At 41.0% G+C, this 23085-nt stretch overlaps 1 protein-coding gene across 1 annotated transcript in view; it reads right to left on the reverse strand.

The window, feature by feature from the left end:
- Positions 1-7478: 7478 nt before the first annotated feature.
- RASGRF1 (Ras protein specific guanine nucleotide releasing factor 1) overlaps positions 7479-23085 on the reverse strand; it is a 131533-nt gene continuing 115926 nt past the window's right edge. Inside the window, exons 22-27 of the mRNA XM_033919863.1 lie at positions 15751-15835; positions 15357-15554; positions 12070-12149; positions 9987-10104; positions 7664-7732; positions 7479-7571 (exon numbers count right to left, since the gene is read on the reverse strand). Of these exons, the coding sequence (XP_033775754.1) occupies positions 7479-7571; positions 7664-7732; positions 9987-10104; positions 12070-12149; positions 15357-15554; positions 15751-15835 (643 nt within the window). The remainder of the gene's footprint in view (positions 7572-7663; positions 7733-9986; positions 10105-12069; positions 12150-15356; positions 15555-15750; positions 15836-23085) is intronic.

A 23085-nucleotide genomic window follows, 5' to 3' on the forward strand; every position in this document is an offset into this window, starting at 1 on the left:
GCAGAGGCATTGCTTATGTTCTTATGTTAATAGGTAAGGCAAGGAAAGAAATACAATCTAAATAATGTAGGAGTCAACAATTAGAGGTTAAGCACAACAGGATGGGAAAGACAAAACTGAATAGAAGGTTTAAAAATAAACAGAAGAGCAGTAGGCAAATCAATTAAATATTGAATGCATCTTTAAAAAGAAAACTCTTAAGTTTGCTCTTAAACTTTTCCAAGTTCTTTTCCTCTCTTAAGTAAAGTGGGAGTGAATTCCAAGTCTGAGGTGCCGTAATAGTAAAGATAAATTGCAGTCAAGTATTGATAATTTTAAGAGAAGGAATGACCAATAAATGTTGGTCATTTGATCTCAATAATCTCGAAGAATTATATGGTATCAATGCTTTATAAATAAAAGCTGGAGTTTTAAATAAGAGAGATTTGAATGTAAGTAAACATAATCATCTGTTCTGCCAAAAAACAAAAATGTGCAGCCACCCCTAGCATGGCTTACTTTAGGTTTCTTCCCCCTCCCCCATTGCCGAGTCGCTGTTAATATTCAGATGTCATCTCTCTGTCTCGCAACAGGCTTGCCAGCTCCGGCCAGACAAAGTTCATTTTTTAGTTCAAAGCCGACGCTGCGTCTCCTCTCTCGATCCCCGCCAGAGTCGGAAGTCTTCTCCAACTCTGGTGAGGTTCGATAGAGGAGCCCTGGCGGGGGCTTTGAACAAAAAAATGAACTTTGTCTGGCCAGAGCCGGCAAGCCCGCTGCGACACAGAGAGATGCATGGTAAGCTCGCATGCGCACTCTGCCGGCCACGGAACTACAGATCAGGCAACAAGGCGTTAAGAGTGCGCATGCGCGCTTGGCGTTTTATTATTATATATAGATATATACAGATATAGATAGATAGATATAGATATATTGAACAAAAGTGGAGACAAAGGGGAGCTGTGTGGCACCCCACATGTTGACCTTCACACAAAAGATGATTTCCCATCTACATGTACCTAAGATCTCAATGTTAGAAATCCTCTAAACCAATTTAATACTTTATGGTCAATCTCTATGTCAGAAAATAATTTTATAAGGATATTGTGATGTACTATATCGAACGCATCAGAAAGATCAAATTGTAAAAGTATTGCATAATGATTTCGGGACAGTAAACTGTGATTCTTAGCAACCAAAGATATCAATTAGGTTTCTGTGCTATAATTAGGGCGGAAGCCATGATGACAAGGGAGAAGAATGGAAAATTAGTCCATGAGTTGTTTGGATTCAATCATTTTGCCAGTATTGGCATATTGGCAATAGGTCGATAGTGAGCTGCAATAATAGGATCTAAATCAGATCCCTTCAAGAGAGGGGTTAGTACAATGTGGCCCATTTCATTACAAAAATAACCATTAGTCAAGATATGATTGATCATCGATGTCAGTCATGAAATGGCTTGAGAGGGAATATTACAGAAAATGTAAGATGGAGACAGATCTGATAGGCAATTTTTAGGGCCAAATTTATCACAATTTTTTATTTGGTTATCGTCTACAAGATTGAAAGTATACCGAATTTTATCTACTGAAATATCTATCTTTGTTGTCGGTTGTCTCAACATCCAATGTTGTATTTGAAAACAAAGAACTGATATTTGCAATTTTTTCATTAAGGAAATTAGCCAATGAATCGGTTGTTGGTTTAGAATTTTTGTGCGATGCATCTGGCTCACTAGTAAGAGTTTTCCACAGTCTAAATAAAGACTTATTCTGATTTTTTTTAGGTACCGGTACCTATTTTATTTCCGTAATAAGTTCTTGTTCTCTTTAACTCTCGATTGTAATCTTTCAATTTCCTTCTCCGAATTAGTTTATCCAACTCAAGATTACTTCTTTTCCACTTCCTTTCTAATCTTTTGCATTCTTGTTTTAAGTTATGATGGATTGACATATACCATGGTGCTTTATACTTATACGATATCGTTTTAAAAATTAAAGGTGCTAGAGAGTTAATGTATCTTGTTATCTATCAGTCCATATTTTTATCAAAGCATCAGTTTTGAAATCTTGTGGAGAATTAGGTAAAGAAGTTATCAATTTCAACCAAAATTCATGTTTTTACCTTTTTTCTTAAAGTAACTTTTCCCTTTGCTTGCTTTCCTGAATTTTGGCCATATAAATAGGCAAATTAAAGCTTCATTAAAAAATGATCTGTCCATGGTTGCCCCCTAGTTCCAGCTGTAATTTGGAGATGAGACCATGCCCCTCCCACTCTCCAATCATGTGTACGCCCCCTTGCAGTTCTGTATTTTACAGATTTGCATGTAGTGCCCATGTATGCAGAAGTGTCAATTACCTCGACATGAATGAAGCATGTAACGACACAGGTGCAATTATAGAATTGACCTCCAATCTTCTCTACACTTTTGGTTGCTGTATCTGAAATAAAGTTCTTGTACAAGCTCTCTGGATGCTGAACGGATGGGATCTTGTATCTTTATTAGCTTCAGCTGCAGGCAACTAAACGATGATCCCTCCCCTTCGGGCTACCTGCCTGGGAAAATTGTTTATCATTTCAAATATTAGCAGGACTGGGGAACTTAGGACAAACTGGAGGAAGTACAGGGTGGGCCACGGAAAAGTAGCCCGCCTTTGGCAATAGTATGACAAGATGAACGAGCAAGTGGATTGGTTTTATTCACTTACCCACAAGTTACAAAAGACGGTGAAAGTGGACCCCATTCACATCTATAGCCTTCCACAATCACTATTTGCTGTTCCAGGGAGAACACCATCTTTCTGGTACCGATATTAAGAGGCAAGCTACTTTTTCATGGCCTGACCTGTATTTCTTCAGTCAACATAGAATATAGTCAATGTAATATTTTAGCTAAGTTCCTCAAAGACCAGTTATTAGCTGACAAAGATGGGGATCACAGGTGATCGGATACACGATACTAATCCAACATGGCACACCTGATATTTCTATCAGATCAGACAATGAACCGTGACAACACTCACCATTCACCCTGAGATAGAATAGATTTATTAGCAAGAGGTAATCAGGAAACAGAGAGTTTACAAAAATGGAAATCATTTTTCTCTTGAATTTTTTTTCTGCAAACAAGATGTAAATTGAAACATTTTTAGGGCTTTAAAGAGAACTTTCAAACAGAGCAGCAAGTACTGGTTCAAGGAAAACCTTCTATACAAGAGAGCATGCCTGTGACTGAGTAGAAAAATTCACATATATTCACAAAATTAGCACTACACTACCAGGTACCTGCTAGCAACTGTAGTCTGGCAGGACTACAAAGCAGATGTGAACATGTGATATGTCCAGGCTTCTTCTGGGTGGGCAGAGAATTATCACAAGTTCACGAAGCAGCAGTGAGGGGCCAGAGACCTACCCTTCATTCTGTTGCCTTTCCCCAGGGACATGGTAACCCCCCACCTTCTCAGACCTTGCAGAGTATAGATGACGAGGTGTTTGAAGAGTTCTACAAGAAAAGGAGGTTGCATGATGTGAATGTCCACTGGCCTCCCATCTCCTAGCTCTCCACACATTCCAGGCACACTAGGACTACTAAAGAGAACGCTGTACTCGATTCTGGTCCTTGAGGTCCACAGGCAGGGCAGGTTTTCTAGAAATGAGAGAGATCTCATGCGGATATCCTGACAACCTGGTCTTGTGAGCCCACTTTCCTTCCATATGGCAATCTGATTTTATTCTTTTGGGTTCCTTCTTTACATGCTGAGTCCAACTGCCCTGTTTTAGAATGGGCAATTAAAGCAGCGAGTATTTGAGACAGACCCTTTGGGAGTTCTAAGAGCAGAGCCAACACATTTCCCTGGTTTCAGTTCCCCTTCCTTTCTTTGATTATTATGGGCTTTCTCCTTTTCCTCAGTATCTCTTTCTAAGGAACTTATGCATTCCCTTGCAGAATAACACATTTGAGTAAATAACTGCTACTACATGCTTGAACAAGGCATATGGAACTGCTTTCCCCATTTCATTATTGTAAACCGCCTTGGGAAGGCAGACAATTCCAAACACGCTCTTGTGACACTAAATCCTTTTGGTTTCGTGTCGTTGGTTGTGCTTGCCCCAGTTCATATTTGTCATTGTCAGCTTGGGTTTTATTGCATTTAAACTGCATGCTGCTTTGTCTCTTAACCTGGGAAATGTGATTTAGCAAGTATTTTAATAAGCTGAATATAGGCTAAGCTATGAATCTGCAAATATTGAAGGGTCGTATTGCTTTGGACATGAGAGACGTAACTTAAAAAAGTATTTTCTTTCTTTGATGCATCTGAAAGGATGTAAACATAGAAACATAGAAATAGACGGCAGATAAGGGCCACGGCTCATCTAGTCTGCCCACCCTAATGACTTTCCCCTACCTTTACTCTGTGAATAGATCCCACGTGTCAATCCCATTTGGCCTTAAAATCAGGTACGCTGCTGGCCTCAATCACCTGAAGTGGAAGACTATTTCAGCGATCAACCACCCTTTCAGTGAAAAAAAATTTCCTGGTGTCACTGCAGTTTCCTGCCCCTGATTTTCCACGGATGCCCTCTTGTTGCCGTGGGACCCTTAAAAAAGAAGATATCTTCTTCCGCCTCGATGCAGCCCGTGAGATACTTAAACGTCTCGATCATGTCTCCCCTCTCTCTGCGTTCCTCGAGTGAGTACAGCTGCAACTTATCCAGCCGTTCCTCGTACGGGAGATCCTTGAGTCCCGAGATCATCCGGGTGGCCATTCTCTGGACCGACTCCAGTCTCAGCACATCCTTGCGATAATGTGGCCTCCAGAATTGCACACAGTATTCCAGGTGGGGCCTCACCATGGATCTATACAATGGCATAATGACTTCAGGCTTACGGCTGACGAAACTCCTGCATATGCAACCTATGATTTGTCTTGCCTTGGATGAAGCTTGCTCCACTTGATTGGCAGCCTTCAGGTCCTCACTGATGATCACCCCTAAGTCTCGTTCTGCTACAATTCATCAGCGTTCCCGTCCCCACGGATAACCGCGGGAAATAATCCCATGTCATTTTTTAGTGTCTATTTCAGCCTCAGTCCTTCTACACCAGCATTCTTCAAAGCAAAGCTTGAGGGTCAGTGGTTGTGGCCATTCATACTCTGATTCTTCCCTCTCTCCTTAAAGAATGACTTGAAGATGATTTACCGCGGTTATCCGCGGGGACGGGGACGGTGATGAATTTCGTCACCGTGTCATTCTCTAATCCCAATCTTCGAGGGCTGATAATGGCACAGCTGTTCCAGATAGTAGCTTTGAATGCTTTTGGCCTTCGTTACATGCAAATCTCTCATGTGTATTCATTAGCAATATCTGGAATACCTGACCCATTCTTGGCTCTCGAAGACTCGAAATGAAGATCACTGATGTAGACAGTGTGGAAACAATAGGGACATTTGCAAAGAAATTTTGTCAAGTATCTAAAACATTAACCAGGTTAAGGTTCCAGAACTGAATAATGAAAATTCAGGCTAGTGAAACCTCTGGGTACCAAAATCGTCATGCGCATACTTTTAGCCACTGAGAAGAATGGTTTCCCCATCATGGAAAAAGACAGAAACACACACGCTCACACACAGATGAGTGAAGATATGTAGACATAGAAGGGGAGACCCCCCTCACCCACCCCCACCATACATACAGAAAATGGAGAATACACAGTAACTGGAGAAGGAAGCTCTTCCCTCTGTCTTCTGCTCAGATCTCCCCCTCCTTTTCAGGGCTTTGAAAGAAGCTTCTGAGCACAACCGCTTAATCCCAATCCCAAGGGCTGAGGAAAGTGGCAGATTTGCTCCTAGCATGGCCTTTTCTCTGGCTTTCCTCTCACTGAGCATCAGCATCTGGCTTAAGAAACTCCGATTGCTCCAACTGCAGTTATCAGAAGGCTTGACTTGGATGCCAGGGCATGAGCTGTATTAATACATTAGATGTTTAATCAACATTAAAGCACCACCTGCATTTCCCATTCAGTGAGTAGCTAGACACAGCCTTCCTGCACACTTGGGGAGGGGATATGTGGCAAACAGCCACTGTCCACCTCCTAGGAAGCAGGAGGGTTTGGAGCCTAGAAAGGCTGCAAGCTCCGTGGGCATTCAGCATCCCAAATATTGAGTTAGCTTCTTCATTGTGTTCAGGGAGGGGCCATTTGTATTGAGTTTGGTTCCCTCACTAATTATGAAAGATTCGTACCTATACTGTGAGTGACGACTGTGCTTTGTAATGTGGTCGTATTTCTCCCTGGTTCCTGGGCTTGTGGACAGCCAATTTCAAAGGCAAAAGGTTCTGGCATAGATGTATTTCTTCTGCAAGCCCAATACTTTCTTTTTCACCCCCTGACTCACACCACTTCCTTGTGCTGCTTTCTCCATGTCCAAATTCTACTTTGAGGCTAGAAGATTCTGGGACCCTCTACATGGGTTTCCTCTGGATCTTTTACTATTAGAGTGAAGCCAAGCTGTACCCAAAAAAGACATGGGGGTGGGGGGCATTTAAAAAGACATTTCCACAGATAAAATGTTACTGGCAGAAATTAGTTTTCTATAAAATCTTGGGGGGGGGGGGGGGTCTATGCACTTAGCGTTTTTTTTTGTCTATCTGACCTGGGGGCAGGGACTGGATTTATACATACTTTACAAAATGTGCTTATAAAATAAATCAGGAAATTTGTGCATGGCAAATACAGCTGTAAAAGTGTGCAGATACATTCCACCATGAGAGTGTGCATTGGGTACCCAGCTGCACATCGTCCGAGCAATTCTCAAACCGCTGCATTGCAAGAAAGTGCACAGCTACTTCCTCCCATGGCGTCTGCCTCAGCTTTTAAAATGATCCTATACCTTTTCCTATGAAAACAGCCTCAAAAAAAAAACCCTGCACACAGCTGCATTTCCTCTTTCTCTCCAGATACTTTTCCACTCAGTACAATACATATAGTTTTGAAAATGCAAAATCACACATGTTGAAATGTCCACTAAGAAAGGAGCCTGCTGAATGCAGGTAAAAGTGAAAGGTGAGCAATTTTCAGACAGCCCAATTCCAGGAACAAGACACTATTTTGCTTGTGGAAATGGTTTTTGAAAATGACTCCCCTTGTGGACACACACTGCCTCAGGAGTGTCTGTGCCATCTACACAACTCTGTGCAACACCCATAAAACCTGTGAACTTGTAGAGTATATGTGTGTACACAAAGTTCCGCCAGACACTTATAGAAGGAACTATAGGCGTGGACACATCGACGCAGGTCACACACTTCTTCAGGGCTATCTATGCTATAAAAGCATATCTGCTTCTATATACAGCACAGCAGGACACGAACTGCATTAGGGGAGTGTCTGTACAGTATGAGAGAGTTCAGCAGGAGTAGCTCTAAATTGTGAAAGCCTCATATATACTGTGTACACAAGTTTCTCTGTAGAACACACGCAGTTTCGGGAGAGACACCCAGCTTTATGAGGGGACCTTGGGTTCTATTCGTAGTGAAGCTTCATACAGACTTTCTTCACCCATCACTGCAGATTTGTCCAGCAAATAATACGTCACCTAGAATAACAAAGAGAAAAAATGGAGTTAGAATAGGCAAGAATGTGAGTAGCAGCATCTGTGGTAAACTGCTGCAAAGCTGACACCACTACCTTTGGCTGGTGTTCGATTTTGTAAGAAGTCTGCTGGAACTGGCGTATCTCTCTGATGATGTGCGAAATCTGTGAAATTACAGATTACAAGACTGAACTTAAATACTTTCAGATTCTAAAAGCATTTTACTGCAAATCAAATTAAATAATAACTTTCAGTGAAAAGACAGACAAAAGTTCCCATCGTAAGGTTTTCATTTCAGTGAATCGATTCTTAGTCACTCAATGAAGTTACATGGAAAGACCTTTCTATCAAATATTTTTATTCTTCAGATATAACAGGGACACAATAGTGAAGCCATATCACAACAATATATAAATGTAACCTGTAGGAAGCAAAGTTGACCAATTTTTAAACAAGTAGAGGGACATAATCAAAATAAATATCTAAATCCATTTTGGGCCTAGGGCACTAGTTGTTCAAAGTCCATTCTTGAAAAATACATCCTCCAATTTATTTTTTCTAAACTTGTCTACTTCTACATCCAGCCGTTTGATCATCCAGACCGCCACTATGTCTATCTTTATAATACATTCTTGTCCAAAAAATCATCCAAGTCCCAAACGCCCAGAACAAGACCTTTTGGATGTGGGAGGGGCCAACATTGTGATGGACTGGCCACCCAGACATGGCAAAAGAGCAGTGGGGCACCTTACAGGGCACCGCTGTGAACTTCACAAAAAGGGTGCCACATAAACATCTCACCACAACTCCCTTGCAAGTCATGGTGAGACCCTCAAAACACTCCCAAAGCCTACTATATCCACCTGTCTACAACCCCAATAGCCCTTATGGCTGCAGATGCTACCTATATGGCAGAACAGTAGGGTTTGGGGGGGGGATTTGGTGGACTTGCATTTTGCACCATGAATGCAGTGGTTAGAGTGGCTTATGGGTCTGGTTCCTTCTCTCTATGGTTCATGTACTTGTTATGTAATCAATATATTTGTATTGTTTTTATCTGTATTTTAAATATACTTGTAATTCGCCTAGAAATTCATTGATAGGTGATTATATCAAATTTTAATGAAATTTGAAGCCACCTCTGTGCAGCTCTACTAGGCTTTCCAATGCGAGGTGCTGATGTTCTGGAGGCAAGTATGTACATTATTATTCCTATTCCTATTTTTATGGCCGGGAGGGGGGGGTGGAGTCAGTGATCACTAAGAACATAAGATTTGCCGCTGCTGGGTCAGACCAGTGGTCCATCGTGCCCAGCAGTCCGCTCACGCGGCGGCCCTTAGGTCAAAGTCCAGTGCCCTATTTGAGTCTAGCCTTACTTGTGTATGTTCTGTTCCAGTAGGAACTTATCCAACCTTATCTTGAATCCCTGAAGGGTGATTTCCCCTATAACTGCCTCCAGGAGAGTGTTCCAGACCTCCACCACTCTCTGGGTGAAGAAGAACTTCCTTACGTTTGTATGGAATCTTTTCCCTTCTAACTTTAGCGAGTGCCCTCTCGTTCTCTTCACCTTGGAGAGGGTAAACAATCTCTCTGTCTGTACTAAGTCAATTCCCTTCAATATCTTGAATGTTTCAATCATGTCCCCTCTCAGTCTTCTCTTTTCAAGGGAGAAGAGGCCCAGTTTCTCTAGCCTCTTGTTGTACGGCAACTCCCCCAGCCCCTTAACCATTTTTGTCACTCTTCTCTAGTGATAGATGTCTATAACTAATTAATTGGACCCTTTCAAGTAGTACTATGTTGGACGCAGTATTCCAGGTGGGGGCATACCATGGCCTGGTATAACGGCATAACCTTTTCAGATCTGTTCCTGATCCACTTCTTAATCATTCCTAGCATTCTGTTCGCCCTTTTCACCGCCATGGTAGTAGAAGTTAAGCTCTAAACTTTGTTGCTGGAAGATGTGGTAAAAGCAGTTAGTGCAGCTTTTGTATTTCAATCTATTTTATTAATTGTATGCTATACCTCTGTCCCTTCATTGTAACCTAGGCCTCCTATGGTGTCCTCCCACTCCCTCTTCTACTATATTCTCACCTTGCAAACCACCTAGATAACATTGGTGGTACAATGTAAATCAAATACCTGTGAACGATGTCAATTTGTGGAGGAAAAGTCCATAAACAATGATTAAACTACACTTAATGGAAATCCACATTATCTCTCAGGATATGCCACATGGAATCGGTCTACTTTTTTGTTTCCTGCCAGGTACATGTGATTTGCATTGGCTTGATGGACCTTTGGTCTGTCCCAGTAGTACAATGCATATGTTCTTATGTAAGGTATGGTGGTTGGGGCAGGTCTTGGGACAGACTGTAGGGTGAGAGAAGGGCATTTCAGGGTACATGGCTGCATACTTACCATTCTCATTTTGGAAAAATTCACTAGTCCATCCTCTGTGTAATTTGGAGTTCCCTCTTCAATGAAGGCGAGATCTGCCAGGTACATTCCTAGGTATGGGACACAAGGGGGGTCACAGCTTAAAGAAAGAAAAAAGGACAGTGTTATTCTAGACCAAAATCCCCATGCAGGCATCACACCAGTACACATAAAGGACCTGATGAAAATATCTTCATTAGAATTCCACGTAAGTATCACACCAATTCAAAGAGGAGGTAATTCTAGAAAGAGGATGCCAAGATTTAGGCATCAAGAACCAGGGATGTACAGTAACTAAATAAAGTAATTAGTTACTGCACTTAAATAAAAGTTTTGTTCTGTTTACTTTTACTGAAGTAATAATTTTACTCAGCTACATCTGAGGAAATCTGCTTGTCTGGCCTTAAGACTGAAAGGTTCCCACACATTTAATGTTCTCGCATCAGTTCTTGAAGATATTCAAACGTAGTTGTCCATCAGATGAAAAATTGTTAGAACAATGATTGCAACTTTGTAAAAACCGCCTCCGTAATTGGATAGCATGACGATGATAATGAAGATGAAGATGCAAATTATGAATTATACAGCTACCAGATTTATTTATTTATTTAAAATATTTATGATTCACCTAAATTGTAGGCGACTTACAATAAAAACATCCAAAATCATTAGGCAAACATTTTCTATGAATCAATTACATTGATCTTCTCTTTCTCCTCCCCACTTCCATCAGCATCTGCCTCCTTCTCTTTCTCCTCCCCACTTCTAAAAGTTTCTTCCCCCTCTCCCTCCCCCAGCTACCCAACCCATTTGCAATAGCTTCTGTCCCCACTATCCCCATCCCTCTTCCACAAGTGTCTGCCTCCATCCCATTTCCACCAGTATTTAATCTCTCTTTCCCCCCATCCCACTTCCACCAGCGTCCATCCCCACTGCTGCTGCTGCTTTTCTGAAACAGCAGCAAACTGAAACAAACCAGCAGTGGGATCTTCCCATACATATCTGTGACTGCCGGCTCTGCCCCAGAAGAAGTAACATCAGAGAGGGTGGGAAAGTGGTGAGGGAGAAGGTGTTGGTTGCTTAAAGGCTACGTGGCTTACTGCTAAAAGGTACATGGCCGCACAGCTGCGTAGCATAGAAGGAACATTGGCCTACAGCCACCTGGAAGTGCCCACTCTGTCTACTCATAGTTGTTGCACAAGACCACATATCTATACCATATGCTGGGGCTAGAGAAATACTGAGGAGCAAAAGGCAGCACCAGCTCCATTCCCCTAGAATGGGAGTGAGCGAGCCTTCTGAGATTGGGGTTTTTTTGTAGCTACATCTGCTGGCAGCAGGACTAAACTAAACTAAACCTTAAGTTTATATACCACATCATCTCCACGGATGTGGAGCTCGGCACGGTTTACAAGAACTTAAAATATAGGAAGAGAAGGGGAAAAAAAAAGGTTTGCATGAACTTATATATAGAAGAGAAGAATAACCCATTTGTCTGAATTGGTTTGATAAAGATTAAGGAACTGTCATTAAGTCAATTCTTTTATGGTGGCTAACATTTTATAAAAGTTCATATATGCATGCAAGTAGCCACATATATCCAGGAAATACAGTACTTTAAAAACCTTATGTCCATAAAGCAAGAATATAGCCTAGACCAGGGGTAGGCAATTCTGGTCCTCGAGAGCCGGAGCCAGGTCAAGTTTTCAGGATATCCACAATGAATATGTATGAGATGGATTTGCATGCACTGCCTCCTTGAGATATAAATCTATCTCATGCATATTTATTGTGGATATCCTGAAAACCTGACCTGGCTCCGGCTCTCGAGGACCGGAATTTCATACCCCTGGCTTAGACAGATTATCACATTAATACCAGTAAAGCACAAATACAGCATGGTGGTACAGTAGTGTGAAGGACAGAGGGGAGAATTATGTGGTATAGTATGAAGGATACAGGGGAACAGTGTATGGTACAGAAGTGTGAGGGGTATAGAAACTTCATACATACAGCTGAGATCTCCCTAGGGGACATATCATTGTCCCATGGATTTGGCACTTACTTTTTCAACGCCTCCCTCAGATTCTTGAATCTCCCTTCTGAGGACACCAGTTTTTGTAGCTTATCAATGACTGCTTTTGTCTGAAAGTATTAAAATAAGTCAAGTAAAGAACAAGAGAAATCCTGGATGTGTTTTTCCTGACAACGTCACAGCAGAATGTAAGGATACATCATGTTTTTATCACTGGTTGAATCAGCAGCTAGTAATTTACTTAATGAAAATGGATTATCTTACTGCTGCTACAGGAAACTGATCTATTAGCAATAAGCCTGCAGCTGCCTGACCCTTTGCCTCTCGCTGGTGCTAGGGCTTTCCAGTGTCTTTCTGGATTACATAAAATCTCCCTAGCTCGTAAGATCCTCAAAACACAATCGTAGACAACAGGATAGCAGAATTAGAACATAAGAACATTAGAAGCGCCATCTCCAGATCAGATCTTCGGTCCATCAAGTCTGGCGATCCGCACACGCGGAGGCCCTGCCAGGTGTACACCTGGCGTAATTTTTAGTCACCCATATCCTTCTATGCCTCTCGTAAGGAGATGTGCATCTAATTTGCTTTTGAATCCTAGGACGGTCGATTCCGCAATAACCTCCTCTGGGAGAGCATTTCAGGTGTCAACCACTCTCTGCATGAAGCAGAACTTCCTGATATTTGTCCTGAACTTGTCCCCCTTTAGCTTCATTCCGTGTCCTCTTGTCCGTGTCAAATTGGACAATGTAAATATTTTTTCTGCTCTATTTTGTCGATTCCTTTCAGTATTTTGAAGGTCTTGATCATATCCCCTCACAGTCTCCTTTTCTCAAAGGAGAGCAAAACTAGTCTCTTAAGTCGATCCTCGTATTCCAGTTTCTCCATCCCTTTTACTAGTTTCGTTGCTCGTCTCTGCATCCTCTCCAGCAGTTTTATATCCTTCTTTAGGTTGGGAGACCAATGTTGGATGCAGTATTCCAAGTGGGGTCTGACCATTGCTCTACAAAGCGGCATTATAACCCTCTCCGATCTACTCGTGATTCCCACAAATTAGTAATGTTTCAACAGAAAATATAAAAGTCCATCATTGCTGCAATTTAAATGGCCAACAAACACATGGAGTGAGCTTATTCTATAAGGACACAGGTGTGTAAGTGGATCCCCACCTGTGCTCCTCACCAGTAAATGCCTTCTTTCATTTATGCTGTACTTTATACATTAGTGCAGTGGATGCTGCTAGAACTTACACATGTACGTGTACGTTCACCCGGATGAGGGCTAGTGTTCCCAAAATTTAAGCGCCTATTTAAAGAGCAATTCTATAACTGGGCGCCAGACATTAGATGCCTAATGCTAATTCTAAAACTGGGCACCAGACGTTAAATGTCTAACGCTAATTCTAAATCTAAGCGCCAGACGTTAGATGCCTAACGCTAATTCTAAAACTGGGCGCCAGACGTTAAATGCCTTACGCTAATTCTAAAACTGGGCGCCAGATGTTAGATGCCTTACGCTAATTCTATAACCGGGCACCAGACGTTAGATGTCTATCACTAATTCTATAACCGGGCGCCAGACGTTAGATGCCTAACGCTAATGCTAAAACCGGGCGCCAGACGTTAGATGCCTAATGCTAATTCTATAACTAGACGCCAGACGTTAGATGTCTAGCGCTAATTCTATAACTGGGTGCCAGATTTAGATGCCTAATGATAACTATATAACTGGGTTGCAAGATTACACTTCCCTTGGCTAAATTCATGTTTACTCTATTTCAAAAAACTATGTATGTCTAAGTGCTTAGTAAATTTGTTTTTTTATAGTAATCTCAACCATTTTGCTTGGCATAGATGGTATTACATTGACTCTCAATGATAGGTAGATCTTCAATTTAATTTGAGTTCTTTCGGTATTCTTGGGCAGATACTCTCTGGTCCCGGAATAGCTCTTTGGCCTACATTTCTTTCAATTCATTACCATTACTTGACATCATCTTCAATAAATAGCAAAGCAAAAAATTCACATTGGTAGACGTAATATACAACAAACTCATCGATTTGATTCCTCAGTACCCCCAATCTCTCCTATAGTTACTGAGTGTATATGCAAGTGTGGACCTTCCTATTTTATAATTTGGAGTTTCTTTCTATATCTTTAAAATAATTTACATTATGTAAACCACGTTGATTTGTGCTCAATAAAACTGGTATAACAAGAGATAATAAAAGATAAATGATTAATCATTTTGTCTTGTCCGCTTTGAGTGCCACTTTTTATTTCTTGCTGATGTAAGGGTCTAACAGACTTTCTGCTTCCAGTATATCTGAAAAAGCTTACAAATTCTCTTTCTGGATTCCTTATCTATACTTTGCATCTAACTTGCCAGTGCTTTTAATTCTTCCCGTTTTCTTCATGTGGATTCTTTTCCATTCTTAGAAAAAACATATTTTGGGATCTAATAACCTTTTAACCATGTCATCTGTCATTTGGCCTTTCTTCCACCATAGTAACATAGTAGATGACGGCAGATAAAGACCCGAATGCTCCATCCACCAGAAGAACAAAAAAAAAATGCCCCTACTGGGTCAGACCAAAGGTCCATCTAGCCCAGTATCCTGTTTCCAAAAGTGGCTAATCCAGGTCACAGTACCTGGAAGAAACCCAAATATTAGCTACATTCCATGCTACTAATCCCAGGTTAAGCACAGGCCTCCCCCATGTATGGACTTTTCCTCCAGGAACTTGTCCAAACCTTTCTTAAACCTAGCTAAGCCAACTGCTACAACCACCTCCTCTGGAAACAAGTCCAGAGCTTAACTATTCTTTGAGTAAAATAATATTTCCTATTTGTTTTAAAAGTATTTATAGGCAACTTGAGTGCCCTCCCCCCTTACTCTTTATATTTTTTGAAAGAGTAAACATCGATTCACTTTTACCCATTCTACACCACTCAGGATTTTGTAGATCTCAATCATATATCCCCCTTTAATTGTCTCTTTTCCAAACTGAATAACCCCAAACTCTTTAGTGTTTCCTCATTTGAGAGGAGTTATCTCTTTTATTATTTTGGTTGCTCTTCTTTGAAACTTCTCTAATTCCACTATATCTGGACAGTGATAGTGTGGTATGTAATCGCTATTGAGAGCATTATCTGGATAAGTCCACTACTGGCTGGCCTCAGTCAGTAGCATGTCTTTGCTTTTGTATATTGGCTTGTCTATTACTAGGAAAATCAAAGTGGAGCATGGAGGAGATGGACATGCCCAAACTGTGTGAGGGCTTCTGTGTCAGGAAGCCAGAATTGCCATTTTTACCTGCTTGGATACCTTGAGCCAGGTCTTCTTCAGTCGGAAAATGGCGCTGCGGTTTAGTGAGGATGTAATCTCGAGCACTGCATTATAGTTATGGAGGCATCGACAGATATCGGCCACTGCCACCCACTTCTCAATGGTGCTGCTCCGTGTGCTTGCTTCATCACTGTGCAGGATTTCTGAAGCTATCAAATTGCTCATCTTGATGGAAAGAAAGAAATGAGATCAGGGACAGGAGACCCTGTTCCCAGAGAAGAGATCTGGCCCCTTCCCACAAAAACTGACTAGTGAATACATGAAACGTAAAGGGACCAACTCACCCATTTGTTTGTCCTAATGCCCCCCTCCCCCCGTGTCCTCTCTCCATATGTCATGCTTTTGGACACATCAGACTCACATCATTGAAGTGTTTGGTTGTGCTCATAATGTAGGGCGTTCTCTCATTCTTGTCTGGCTTCATCCAGCCTTGCCCAAAAAACTCCCTGCAAAGCCACAAAGAGTTAAGTCATGAAATTGAATTAATTGGAAAAAATCTGGCTAAAGCTTAAGTTTCAAGTTTATTGAGATTTGATAAAATCGCTTTTTTCAAAGATTACAAAGTGATGTACAATAAAGAATCAAAATAATAATAATAACTTTATTTTTATATACCGCCATGCCCAGGGAGTTCTAGGCGGTTTATATCAGTTAATCCAAAGTTACAAACAATGAGGTCTTTAAAGTTAACAGGATAGGAAGGAGCAAGTCCTTAAAGTTGACTAGATTAGGAATGTACAATAAGGTGCAAGTCATTGAAGTTAACAAGTTAGGAATGTAAAATAAGGAGTAGGTGGAGATTCCAGATCATTGGTGGGAGGAGTGAGAGAAGTAGAAGAAGGTGTGTTAAGGGTTCTATCCGTGAAATAAGTGTGTTTTGAGTTGTTTTCTGAAGTCGAGGTAGGTGGGGGCATCGAGCATAATTTGGGCTAGCCAAGGGTTAAGTTTGGCCGCCTGGAAGGAGAAGGTTTTGTCAAGGAACCTTTTGAAATGGCATAATTTTAGGGAGGGGAAGGCAAACAGATGAATGCTGCGGGAGTTCTTATTGCTGTAATTTAAATTGAAGTGAGGGTTGAGGTAACTTGGGGATATACCAAATACTGTTTTGTAGCAGAAGCAAGCGAACTTGAATATGATTCTGGATTCGAATGGTAACCAATGCAATTTATGGTAGAAGGGGGTGACGTGTTCCCATTTGTTTAAGCCAAATATAAGGCGGACGGCTGTGTTTTGAATCAATTTTAGTCTCCTGATGGTTTTCTTTGTGGATCCTAAGTAAATGATGTTGCAATAATCCAGGATGCTGAGAATGGAAGATTGTACTATCAAGTAAAATGAGGTGTCGAAGTATTTTTTTATGGTGCGGAGTTTCCAGAGCACCGAGATGCTTTTCTTGACTGTAAGATCCGTGTGTTTCTCAAGGGATAGATGTTTGTCTAAGGTGACTCCCAGTACTTTTAAGGTTTGTTCTAGGGGGAAATCTGATCCATTCACTTGTATTGTGGTGTCTTTGATTTTGTCATTGGGGGTAGCTAGGAAGAATTTAGATTTATCAGAGATTAATTTTAATCTTATAGGATAGCATCCAGAGTTCTATCTGATTAAGTAAGCTTGATAGCAAGTTAAGCAACTCTGGTGTGAAACTGGTTAGCGGGATGACTATTGTAATGTCGTCTGCGTAGATGAAGAATTTGAGCTTGAGGCTTTGCAGGAGGTTTCCCAAGGAGATGAGATAGACATTAAACAGGGTGGGAGACAGGGGGGAGCGCTGTGGAACCCCACAGGAGTTGTCCCAGCTATAGGAGAAAGTGTCGTTCTTAAACACCCTGTATGATCTATGGGGGTGACAAACAATTTTTGGGGAATCACAGACGTACTTTCTACAAGAGGGAAATGGAGGGAGGAACTACAACTTGGTATAGTAGGAAAGAGAACAGAGAAGGGATAAAACAGAAGGACATTTATTTGATCAATGCTTGCCTGCTTTGAGTGGGAATATTAAATGGACTCCCAAGGCAAATTAATTAAAGGTGTCTCTGTATAGGTAGCTTTTTAATTTTGATTTGAACTTTTCGAGGGTTCTTTTTCCCTTACCAGGGCAGGTAGTAAGTTCCAGGTTTGGGGAGCAGTGACGGAGAAAAATATGTTATGCCTAGTATTAATAATACGTAAAGATGGAATAGTGAGCATGATTTTATCCTCTGAACGTAAGGAACGGAAAGGATTATATGGGATGATGACTGTCAAGAAATAGCAGAGCTTTAAATAGTAATTAATGCCTGTTTATAAGTTATTCTGTGGTTGATAAGAAGCCAGTGCGCATTCTTTAATAAAGGTGAGACGTGATCAAATTTTCTTTTACCTGTGATAATTTTTATTGCAGTATTTTGTATTTGTAATCTTCTAATTTCCTTTTGTGCTATGCCTTTGTAAAGTGAATTGCAATAGTCCAGTTTTGATATAATAAGTGAATGAATTAAAGTGTTAAAAGAGGGAGTGTCTAAAAAATTGACCAAAGATCTAATCATAGGCAGCCTGTGGAAACAGCTTTTGATGACAGAATTAATTTGATCATGATAGTTTCATTTACTGTCTAAGATTACTCCGAGGATTTTTATCTTGTCGACAGAATGAATTGAGGAATTGTTGATACAAACTGCGGAAGAAGACAGATTTTGTTTTTGCGAGGTTCAGAGATAACATGTTTTCTTGAAGCCAATTCTTTATTTTGGCGAGCTTTTAGTTAATGTTGTCTCCTTGTCAGATTCAGAGTTAACTGGATGAAGGAGCTGAAACTCGTCGGCATAGGTGAAAGCTGAAAACCCAATGGATTGGCATAGAGTTAGTAAAGGAGGTGTGAAGATATTGAATAAGAGGGGAGATAATAAGGAGCCTTGAGGGATTCCGTGGTTATTAGTTGAGGTTTTCAAAACAGAATTGTTAAATCTAATCTTAGAGGTTCATTCTGAGAAATAAGATTTGAACCATGCTAGAACTGAATCGCTTATGCCTATTGACTTGAGCCTTTTTAGTAGGAGGTGAAGGTCGACCGTATCGAATGCGGCCAACAAGTCCAAAGATATAAGAATAGTAGATTGGTTGTGATCTAGGTAGTAAAGAATGGATGAAGTCAGGCCAATCAGAGAGTGTTCAGTGGAATGATTCAGATGAAGGACTGGTTGTCTCAACAAACTCGGAAAGTTGATTGAATATGACCTTTTCTGTTAATTTAGCGAGGAAAGGAATATTAGCTATAGGTTGGTAGTCTGAACAATCGCTATGGTTTCCTTTAGGGTCTTTTAGAATGGGGTGAATGAGTGATTCTTTCCATGGGATCCAGAAGTAAGACTGTGCGAAATGATTATTTAAGAACATAAGCAGTGCCTCTGCTGGGTCTGACCAGAGGTCCATCGTGCCCAGCAGTCCGCTCACGTGGCGGCCCATCAGGTCCAGGATCTGTATAGTAATCCTCTATCCCCCTTTTCTTCAGGAAATTGTCTAATCCCTTCTTAAACCCCAATACCATACTCTGTACTATCACACCCTCTGGAAGCGCATTCCAGGTGTACACCACCCTTTGAGTGAAGAAGAACTTCCTAGCATTGGTTCTGAATCTGTCCCCTTTCAATTTTTCTGAATGCTCTCTCGTTCTTGTAGTTTTCAAAAGTTTGAAGAATCTGTCCCTCTCTACTTTCTCTATGCCCTTCATGATCTTGTAAGTCTATCATGTCCCCTCTAAGCCTCCTCTTTACCAGGGAAAAGAGCCCCAGTTTCTCTAATCTTTCAGCACATGAAAGGTTCTCCATATCTTTTATCAATCGCATCGCTCTTTTCTGAACCCTTTCGAGTATCACCATATCCTTCTTAAGGTACGGCGACCAATATTGGACGCAGTACTCCAGATGCGGGCGCACCATCGCCCGATACAATGTCAGGATAACTTCTTTCATTCTCATTGTAATACCTTTCTTGATAATACCTAGCATTCTATTCGCCTTCTTAGAGGGCGTTGTGCACTGTGCCGACAGCTTCATTGTCTTGTCCACTATTACCCCCAAGTCCTTTTTCTTGGGTATTTTCACCCATTACCAGCCCTCCCAACGTATAGCTGTACTTTGGGTTTCCGTTTCCTACATGCAAGACTACATTTCTCTACATTAAACTTCATCTGCCATTTCGTCGCCCACTCTTCTAATTTGTTCAGATCCCTTTGTAAATCCTCACAGTCCTCTTTGGTCCCAACTCCACTGAATAGTTTGGTGTCATCTGCGAATTTTATTACTTCACACTTCGTCCCTGTTTCTAGATCGTTTATAAATACATTGAACAGCAGCGGTCCGAGTACCGACCCCTGCGGAACACCACTCATGGCCCTCCTCCAGTCCGAGTAGTGGCCCTTCACTCCTACCCTTTGCTTCCTACCAGCCATCTATGTACTTCTCCTTGCACCCCATGGTTCTTCAGTTTCCGTAATAGGTAGTTATGGGGTACCTTGTCAAAGGCTTTTTGGAAATCTAAGTATACGATGTCTATGGGGTCCCCTTTGTCCATTTGTTTGTTAATTCCTTCGAAGAAGTGTAATAAGTTCGTTAGGCACGATCTTCCCTTGCAGAAGCCATGTTTGCTTGTTTTCATCAGTTTATTCCTTTTAAGATGCTCATCAATGCTGTTTTTTATCAGCGTTTCCGCCATCTTTCCCGGAACCAAAGTCAGACTTACCGGTCTGTTGTTTCCCGGGTCACCTCTCGATCCTTTTTTAAAGATGGGCATAACATTAGCTATCTTCCAATCCTCCGGGATCACGCCTGTTTTCAGGGATAGGTTACAAACTTTCTGTAATAGTTCCGCTATTTCTTCCTTTAGTTCTTTCAGTACCCTTGGGTGGATTCCGTTCAGGCCCAGAGATTTATCAGTTTTTAATCTATCTATCTGCTTGCTTACGTCTTCAAGGCTTACCTCCATGGATGTTAATTTTTCTGCTTGATCTCCTTTGAAAATTTTTTCAGGTTCTTGCACGTTGGATCTGTCCTCTTTTGTAAATAATAATAATAATAACTTTATTCTTATATCCCGCCTGTAATCTTGCGACTTCTAGGCGGTTTACAATAAACTAAACTGTAAATACAATCAAGAGAAGTTTTTACATACAGCGAATTAGAGAGTATAGCGGTTTACAATAAAAGAAACTGTAAATACAATCAAGAGAAGTTTTTACATACAGCGAATTAGAGAGTATAGCGGTTTACAATAAAAGAAACTGTAAATACAATCAAGAGAAGTTTTACATACAGCGAATTAGAGAGTATAGCAGTGTATATCTCGTACAACTACTTAAAGAGTATAGCATTGTACATCTGATAACATTAGTAATGTTAACGTCAGTTTGTGTGTTGCAAGGCCAGGAAGCGCCAAGTTGTTTGCATAGAAGTAGAAATATTCCGTAAGTTCATATAGTGTTCATGTTTAGTGATTAGGGGTTTGGGGTTAACAGTTGCAAGTTCAGGTGTGTTGTGATGTTACGAGGGGGGTTGATATTCCGGTTCGTTACCTAGGTATTTCAAGAATAGGTAAGTTTTTAGGTGTTTTCTGAATTCTTCATAGTTGTTTGTGTGCGCAATTAGTTTTTCTAGGTCTTTACCCCATATGGCAGCTTGATATGATAGCAGTTGTTGATGGTGTCTCTTATATTTGCACCCTCTAGCCGGTGGGGAGATAAATTTCATGTGTGTTTTTCTTTCATGTCTGTTGGTTGGGAATGAGAAGAGGTCTGTAATGTATTTTGGGGCTAGACCATTTAGTACCTTGAAGCAGAGACATCCTAGCTTGAACTTCGTGCGTGCCTCCATCGGTAGCCAGTGTAGTGGTCGGTAGGAAGGGGTTATGTGATCGGACTTCTTCAGCCCGAAAATCATCCTGACTGCTGCATTTTGTATTAGTTGTAGTCTTTGCATTTGCTTCTGGGGGATTGTTAGATGGGTGATGTTGCAATAGTCCAGGTGGTTTAGTATTAGGGATTGTACTAGAATTCTAAAAGCTGGAGTGTGGAAGTACGCCTTAATGGACTTAAGTTTCCAGAGAGTGAAAAACCCTCTTTTGATTAAGGAGTTTATGTGGTCCTTCATGGTTAGTCCTTGGTCTAGTATTACTCCTAGAATCTTCATCGTTGGTTGAATGGGGTAGTTTAGATTGTTAATGTGTAATGATATTGTCGTGTTCTGTGCGTGTGGCGAGGCTATGAAGAATTTAGTTTTTTCTGAATTGAGCTTCAATTTGAAATCTGTGGTCCATTGATCCATCGTGTTTAGCGCTTCAGTTGCTGTTGGTGTGATTTCGAAGGGGGATGCTGTAAATGGGATTATGATTGTGAAGTCGTCTGCGTAGCTGAATACTTTTATGCCTTGCTGGGTTAGCTTCGTGCCTAGTGAAGCTATGTAGACGTTGAAGAGTAGTGGGGATAGTGGGGACCCTTGTGGAATGCCTGATGGGTTTTTCCATGTTTTAGAGAGATTGTAATTGAAGCGAACTTGATAGGTGCGGGTCGTGAGGAAACCTCGGAACCAGTTCAGCACTTCGCCTCCGATGCCGATTGAATCTAAGCATTGTAGTAGTTTTTTGTGATCTACCAAGTCGAAGGCTGAGCTCATGTCGAATTGCATCACTAAGGCTTTGTGGCCCTTACTAAATAAGTTACGTAAGTATTCTAAGATTGCTGCTATCACCGTCTCAGTGCTGAACAGAGGTCTGAAGCCTGACTGGGTTTCATGTAGCAGTGAGAACCGATCTAGGTAGTCCATCAGTTGGGTTTGTACCAAGCCTTCCATTATTTTTACAAAAAATGGGATGGATGCTACTGGTCTATAGTTGGTTGCTGAAGTTAGTGGTAGTTTATGATTTTTTGGGATTGGGGTGATTATGATGTGACCATTTTTGATAGGAATTTTCCGTTTTTGAAATTGTTGGACATATGAGTCCATAGTGTTATCTTAAAGTCTAGAGGGGCTGCTTTCATTATGTTGGGTGGACAGGGATCTAGGATGCAGTTTGATTTGGTATATTTATTGTAGAGTTTTATGAAGTTGTTCCATTCTAGGTCCTGAAAGGAGTTCCAATACATATCCACTGGTGTTTCGTTTTCGTGTGTGTTGGCTATTTGCTGTTCATCTGTGTTGTTTGTTGGGCAGTTGTTCCTTAGGTTCACAATTTTTGAGTTAAAGTGTTGTGCTAGCTCATCTGCTGATGGAAGTTTTATGCCGTGCGTTGATTGACTGTGGCGTGTGGTATCAAATAAATTTTTTACTAGATTGAACAATTCATGAGTGTTAATTCCTTTTGAAATTGTGTTGGATGTATATATTTTGGTTGAGTAGAATTTTTTCCTTTTATCTTTTATCAATTGTTTATATTCCTTTATGTTTGATCTCCAATTATTCCTGTCGGATATTTCACCTGATTTGTTCCAGATCCTTTCTAGTCGTCGTGTTGATTGTTTCATTTTTTGTAGTTCGGAGTCGTACCAGTTGTTATATTTATTTGAGCGGTTTGTTCTGTTTTGTTTGGGAGCTATTTTGTCTAAGTTGAGCTTGTTTTTGACCATTGTTCCCAGAATTCACCTTCTTCATTCGTCTCCTCGTGCGCTTTGTAGTGGGCCCAGTATTCCTCTGGGTTTATGTGGCCCCTTGTGAGATATTCTTTTTTT

This window comes from Geotrypetes seraphini, chromosome 14 (genome assembly GCF_902459505.1).
Source record: "Geotrypetes seraphini chromosome 14, aGeoSer1.1, whole genome shotgun sequence".
Lineage (NCBI taxonomy): Eukaryota > Metazoa > Chordata > Amphibia > Gymnophiona > Dermophiidae > Geotrypetes > Geotrypetes seraphini.